At 44.7% G+C, this 7,821-nt stretch overlaps 1 protein-coding gene across 1 annotated transcript; it reads left to right on the top strand.

Annotated features, from left to right (window-relative positions):
- Positions 1-766: 766 nt before the first annotated feature.
- Positions 767-2,393, top strand: LOC140152182 (modulator of apoptosis 1-like). The gene has a single exon (XM_072174483.1). The coding sequence runs from the start codon at positions 1,014-1,016 to the stop codon at positions 2,391-2,393; it is 1,380 nt and encodes a 459-aa protein (XP_072030584.1). The 5' UTR covers positions 767-1,013.
- Positions 2,394-7,821: the final 5,428 nt, after the last annotated feature.

Genomic DNA, 7,821 nt, shown 5'->3' on the forward strand with positions numbered 1-7,821 from the left:
TGTTTGGATTATGTCATTTATGTGATGCTTATGTTAAGAATGGTTTCTACAAAGCCATTCACCCAAGATTATTGTATTGCCCAAGTCAAACTGACAATGTAGCTCCGTTGTCAGTAGGTAGCAATACTTCTGGAGCTAGATCATACAATGCTTTTGTTCACATTGATTGCAAATGTCTACTAATGATATCTATAAATAAATTGTATGATATAATCATGTTTTCTACTATGTTATGGAAAATTGTGAAAGATCCTAAATTTGGACAAAGCTACGAGCGATATTGATTTATCAATAGAGTTATGAAATGACATATGTTATTGGATAAAGCATTATAACTTTCAAATATGTTTAATGAACTATATGAAAGAGAACAGGACCTTAGAACTGTGTTCTGTGTTATACATCTCTTATAGATTTTCATCGTGTGGAGCTTGTCATCGTATGAAGCTTGTCATTGAATGAATGAGGATCAACCCACGAATGGACATTACAAACTGTGAACTTTGAACTTAGCGCATGCGATATATTAAATAACCGGTTTTAGTAGTAGTTGGATCCATATTTTTTTAGTAGTTATAGTTAACGTAGAATTAGAGCAAATAAATAAAAGTAAAGAACATACATAAAAGTTGATTTCCAAATTTCTCTTGATTAAAAACCTGGGCTACAAATTGGGGGCTCGTCCGGGAATGGTTCGTAGTGATTTGGTATTTTGGAAATTCTTTTTATATTTGGACAGTATAATTATTTTATTTTGATTTTTCATTTGTTAAGTTCTCAATTTTAAATATTTTTTATAAATCACCCTTACTTGTGAATTTAAAGAGTGTTTCAGTATCAATGCATGCGTCTAGAAATACAGTTATCAAGTGTTCAGTTTCTTTACCTTAATAAACAAATTTCGTTTTATTATAAAATTTTAGTTAATTGAAATTCAACCCTGTTTGATATATGGTACCTAATTACCTGATTTAACTATATCTATAAGAGCCAGTTTAAGTTAATTTTGCAACATGGACATCAAACTAAGGGAGTTCGGGCTTGACTGGTGCAAGAAGGCGGATGCGAGGCCTGCAAATTCTTACATCTTGAGAAGTACCAGACTCTTGCAAACAACTCAGACCATTGCTGACAGTCTCGTGAAGAGCGGCAAGTTGGAAGGACTTTTACATATCCTTAGAGAAGACGAGGAAGACTTCACCGTTCTACTATGCGAGTGCGAGAGCACTGTACCGCAACGTCCACCAGGAGACATCACTGTAAAATTGGCAGGGACGCCCAATACATTCAGATGGGTTTCACTTGGAGAAATTACAACAATCAGCGACAAGGTCACACTATCGTCGTCTTCTAAGCCCATGAAGGATCTGGCACTTGCGCTCTCTTCATCCAGCTATCGCAAGTTGCGACCCTTCTCGGGAAAAACTCCACCTGCAAAAGATGAAGAGGCCTACGATAGCTGGGCAGTTCTAGTGGAAGGATGCTTAGAAGAGTGGAAGGATCTTCCGGATGGAGAAAGGCGACGTCGTCTCCATGAGGGTCTAAGGACACCGGCCTTGGAGCTAATCAACGACTTGCGGACGGAGAAGCCAGATGCCACGGCCAAAGACTACCTGGCCACTTTGGAGATGGCATATGGTAGCACGGAGACACCCGAAGAGATAGTGGTGAGGCTACATAGCATGTATCAGGCTTTAGACGAAACACCGACAACATTCCTCACACGTGTCCAAAACACGATCAGAATGGCTCTGAGGAAGAAAGCCATCATCCAAGAAAGCGCAAATCACCTGAGACTGAGGCAATTCATAAAAGGCCTGGTGCACGACGACATTTTGACTGTAAACCTCCGACTACGGGAGATGGAGGATAACCCACCACGTTATATGACCCTGTTAGATATGGTAAGGCGGCAGGAGAAAGAGTTGCTGACCAGGAATGAATTACGGAAGAAGGGAAAGGGTGTGACGGCGCAGACACGCAAGGTACAGGAGGAGGTGAGACGGGAGACAGAGAGCAGTCTTGGAAGACGTTTACAGAGCTTAGAGCTTGAGGCAAAGCAGTTGCGATCTCAACTTGCCAAGGAGAATCCCAAGGTAGAATCATCAAGCTACCAATTAACCTCAATGTCTCGACCTGTTGACCAAGGTACACCCGCCACTCCTATCCAGACTCCGACCAAAAGTCAAGCAGCACCGGCCACAACTCAGGGCAGACCTGGATTTTGCTTCAAGTGTGGAGAAAACGGACACATGAGGCGAGAATGCCCCAACCCACCAAATGATGATTGGGTTCGGAGACGTTTGATTCAGCACGTCTCACAGAAACAGACGGGAAACCCCTCCAGGCGCCAGATGTGGGGCAACCCGGTGCCAGGAAACATGCAGAACTAAGCCCCTCCACTTCCACACCAATTAAATATGTCAAAGGAACCGACGTGCCGCAGGGCTTAGTGGGAGAGTCCACAATAGTGAAATGCAGCATCGAAGACTTTCAAGCAGATTGTTTGTTGGACGGAGGATCCCAAGTGACGTTAATAACAAACAGTCTGTTTGAAACGTTGAAGTTACCGATGTATTCATTAAAGGATTTAGTTCTGTGGCATGCCGGTGCAGGGAAGATACCCTACCTTGGATGGACAATACTGAATATAAAAGTAGATAAATCTTTCTGTGGAATTGACAATTACAACACTGTGTTAGCTCTCGTAGTCCCCGATAATGAAGATATCGCAACACCGCCAGTTACACTAGGGACAAACTCACCCTTGTTTTATAAATTATTGGAGGAATGCAGAAGTATTGGTGGAAGGAACTATTACCAGGCTTTGCGAATAGATGCCGTCTGTAGGAAGATATATCTTCAAGTGGAAAGGCAAGGACGACTACCTGAAGATGGGTTCCTGGATAGCATGAAGTTTAGAAGTAGGCGTAATATGATGATCCCTTCAGGTGCAGCTCGAAAGGTAACAGGATTCTTCAGAAATAGTACACGAAGCACACAAACTGTACTTATTGAATCTCCTGGTCAATCAAGTCTCCCATTTGGCCTTGAGGTTGTCCCTGAAGTTGTCAATATACCTGATCATCACAGATGTAAGCACACTATCACAATCAGAAATGTTTCCGACTACCCTGTTACTCTATACCAGAATTGTAACATGGCAAAAGTGTACATCCCTGATACCTGCCAACGACTGACAACTGCTAAAGTGGAAGAAACCCTTAGTGCAACCTGTGCGTCAGCATCTGCTCAGGAACAAAGAAGCAAAGGCCCAGCAGACGCAAATGTAGACTATGATATCAGCAAATTACCGTTTAAATGGGGACCCATCTCTATGGAACAAAAGGCCAGCATACTTGAAGTCTTGCAGAAAAGGGCCTCTGTTTTTGCTGTGCACGAATGGGACTTGGGGCTTACCAATCAAGCTGAGCACGAGATATCACTAACTGATGACACACCTTTTAGAGAAAGGTCCAGAAGAGTACCACCATCAGACCTTGAAGACTTACGGAAGCACCTACAAGCCCTCTTGGATCATGGAGTGATTAAAGAATCACATTCCCCCTATGCATCCCCCATCGTGCTTGTACGCAAGAAATCAGGCGAACTAAGAATGTGTGTGGATTATCGGACCCTGAACAATAGGTCCTTACCTGATCAGTATGTGGTCCCGATCATACAAGAAGCCATTGATAGCCTTGCTGGCAGCCAGTGGTTCACCGTGATTGATTTGAAATCCGGTTTCTATCAGATTCCGATGAGGGAGTGTGATAAGGAGAAGACAGCATTCACATGTCCTCTAGGTTTCTACCAATTTGAGAGAATGCCCCAGGGGATCAAAGGAGCCCCTGCCACTTTCCAAAGATTAATGGAGAGGTGCCTCGCTGGAGTGAATCTACTGGAAGTATTAGTATATATGGACGATCTGATCATATTTGCAAAGACTCTGGAAGAGATGAAAGACCGCTTGGGAACCGTTTTGGGCAGGTTAGCAGAATATGGTCTGAAAGTGTCACCAGAAAAATGTCAAATCTGTTGTCCATCAGTGAAATACTTGGGTCATGTAGTGTCCAGCGAAGGAGTTAGTACAGACCAAGACAAGTTGTCAGCACTCAAAGACTGGCCTCGACCACAGAATATAAAGGAGCTGCGTTCATTCCTGGGATTTGCAGGTTATTATCGTAGATTTATTGAAGGATATGCCAAAATAGCGAAACCCTTGCATGAACTAACGGCGGGATGCAGTAGCCAGAAAAGAGGAAAACGTAACAACAAGGGTAGACCGCCCCAAGTGTTGTACCAACCGAAGGAGCCTTTCGGAGCTCGTTGGACTGCTGAATGCCAAATTGCGTTTGATGTCTTAAGGGAAAGACTATCTTCAGCACCGGTTTTGGCCTATGCAGAGGTGTCTCGCCCATTTGTACTTCATATAGATGCTAGCAGGGATGGATTAGGAGGCGTCCTTTTACAGGAACATGAAGGAAAGCTTCGTCCAGTCGCCTATGCTAGTCGAGGCCTATCGCAGTCAGAGAGAAACTATCCTGCTCATAAACTAGAATTTTTAGCACTGAAATGGGCAGTGACTGACAAGTTCCGAGACTACCTCTATATGTCTAGTGATGTAAAGATCATGACTGATAACAATCCGTTGACTTATGTCCTCACGTCAGCAAAACTAGATGCTACGGGACATAGATGGTTGGCTGCTTTAGCTGGATTCAACTTCACCCTCCATTATCGACCTGGTAGAATAAATGCTGATGCAGACGCCTTGTCTCGGATGCCGGCATATACAACGCAGGCTAACATATCTGTAAATGATCGGCAAGATCAGATTCAGAAGATCCAAATGCTACAGAGCAGATTGAATAATACAGGGACGCAGGCTGATGAGATATGTTCTCCTGAGACTATGAAAGCTATATATGAGATGCACTCAACCTCAGATGCAGAAATACCGGCTAGTGAGACTCCAATAGCACTGAGTATGGCCATGAGTGCCGAAGTTATTCCAGAAGAATACAAGAATCCTCCCATAGACGGACTGCATGCTGAGTTTGACTATGATGATTGGAAGACCGCTCAGTCCAAGGATCCCAACATTAAGATCATGGTTGAAGCAATTGAGAAGGGGATTAAACCGCACTACCAAATTGCTCAGGGAAATCCCATGTTAAAGGCACTAATCAGACAATACAACAAGTTGCAGATGAGGGATGGTGTTCTATACCGAACAATCACCGATCAAAAGGGAAGAAACCATAGCCAGTTATTATTGCCAGAAGAGTGTCGCCAGGAAGCCATGATTGCACTTCATGACAAATTGGGTCATCAGGGTATAGATCGAATTACAGCATTAGCTAGACAACGCTTCTACTGGCCCAAGATGGGAACAGACTTGGAGCAACACGTGAAACAGTGTAGCCGATGTGTTGCAAGAAAGACTCTTCCTACAGTAGCTGCTCCCCTGAGAAATATCAAGACCAGCAGTCCCTTGGAGCTAGTTTGCATGGATTTCCTCACCATTGAACCTGACAAGAGTAATACCAAACATGTATTAGTGGTAACAGATCACTTTACTAGATACGCAATGGCATTCCCTACGAAAGACCAAACCGCCCGAACCGTAGCTAAGACGTTGTGGGAGAAATACTTCATCCATTATGGGCTTCCGCAGAGACTCCATTCTGACCAAGGTCGTGAATTTGAGAGTAAAGTAATCAAAGAGTTCACTAGGCTGCTAGGGATTAGGAAGTCTCGCACAACACCCTATCACCCACAAGGAGATCCACAACCTGAACGCTTTAATCGCACCCTCCTCAACATGCTAGGCACCTTGGAGAATCAAGAAAAGGCATCTTGGAGCAAACATATAGCAGCATTGGTACATGCTTATAATGCCACCGAGAGTGATGCCACTGGATTTTCGCCATACTACCTCATGTTTGGTAGGGAGGCCAGACTCCCAGTAGATGCCTGCTTTGGAGTAGTACCTCATAACAATACACCAGCTAGTCATGTGAAGTATGTAGACGATCTGCGCCAGAGGCTTGCAGATGCCTACAAGCTGGCAGTCCAGGAATCTGGAAAGAAAGCAGCTACGAATAAGAGGCGATATGATGCGAAAGTGAAGAATAACGATTTGCGAGTGGGCGACAGAGTCCTTGTCCGTAATCTTGCCTTCAAGGGCCCGCATAAACTTGCTGATCGTTGGGATTCAAAAGTACACATTGTAAATGAGAGAAGGGGTCCAGACATGCCTGTTTACAGGCTGAAGCCAGAAGATGGAAATGGACCGGAAAGAACTATGCATCGAAATCACCTCCTTCCCATTGGAAGTTTAGTTGGAGAACGTCCACCGACAGTCAGTAAGACCTCACATCCTCGTAGGATAGTGACCAGACAACATAAACGTAAGCAGGGCAGTGACAGTACTCACAGTAGTTGTTTCGGTCATGACTCTTCCTCGGATGAGCAAGGGGCAGTGTGGTTCCCTGAATACATCACAGTGAAGCAGAGGACAAACAATACCGCTACCCAAGATCCCTCGGTTGAGGCAAATCAGCCTCAAGACTCACTACCTGACAATCCAAATGAAGAGATAGGAGAAGCAGCACTTTCAATCTCACTGAGCAATGACCAAGTCCAGAAGTCATCTACAGACATGACGGAAGTAAGCCATACCTCACCCGAGCAGAATATTGAAACTGCTCGTCCCACTGACTTCTCTGTAAGCGAAAGCATCCTCAGAGAAGGTGAACAAACATTCTGGTCTCTTCCGTCATCACCTGACCTTGGGGACTCAAGATCTGGAAGGGATGTACAATCTGAAGGGAGAAGCCAGGGAGGGGAGAGTGTAGGAGAGCCTGACCCAGAAAAGGCCTCAGATATCACTCCAGAAGCTGTTGATGAAGATCCAAGAACCGTTGTGTCTTCAACTGAAGGTGAAAGTGATCATCAGGAACATCCTCCCAGCTCATCTGACAAGCAACTTTCTTCAAAGGAAGATCCAGATCAGCCCGATTCACCCATGAGGGATATCCCTGGAATCCCCGTCGTGATGGATAACTTACAGCAGACGCTGGGTAGTGTACCTTCACCCATAGGTCCATCAGAGGCTGACGTGGTTGCAAGCACTGCAGAAAACTCTCTTCGGGCAGAAGCCACAGAGTTCACCCCAGAGAGCGAAGGATTCCACACAGATTTTCAGCAAAGCAATGAATCGGTTGGGGAAGATGGTCAGAGAGGGGAGAGCCACTCCTCAGCACCAAGTATGTCAAGACCATCTCGGAAAACACGGCCTCCACCACGCCTCACCTATTCAGAGCTAGGGGTACCCACCAGTGAGAGACTCCAAATGACTCCAAATAGGAAAAGCCTGATGGAGGAGGTAAAGGCAACAATATTCGGACAGACCTACACCCCTGGAAAGACCTTTGATGTATAGCAGCATACAACGAGGACGTTGTAACAAAGAGAGGGGAGAGTGTAACCAAGTGTTGGTAACCAAGTTGAAGACTGCCCCCACATATACCAGCCAAATTCCCAATATCCCCCAAGGACCCCCCAAGCCAGCGCCCTGGCTAGAAAGGAGCTGGTGGACTCCACTCGACTTTGGGCTGGCAGATGGCCTAGCTGGAAAATGACCTGTTTTGATAACTTTCTACACTGACATAACTGATGATGGACTTTACCTGTCCTACAACATGATTTTATAACTTTTTACACTGATATAACTGATGATGGACTATACCTTGATGGACTATACCTGTTTCTATACCTTGATGGACTATACCTGTTTCTATACCTTGATGGATA

This window comes from Amphiura filiformis, chromosome 5 (assembly GCF_039555335.1).
Source record: "Amphiura filiformis chromosome 5, Afil_fr2py, whole genome shotgun sequence".
NCBI classification, from domain to species: Eukaryota; Metazoa; Echinodermata; class Ophiuroidea; order Amphilepidida; family Amphiuridae; genus Amphiura; species Amphiura filiformis.

Excerpts from the sequence above, each read along its gene's own strand:
- LOC140152182 (XM_072174483.1), top strand. The coding sequence starts at position 1,014 with ATGGACATCAAACTAAGGGAGTTCGGGCTTGACTGGTGCAAGAAGGCG.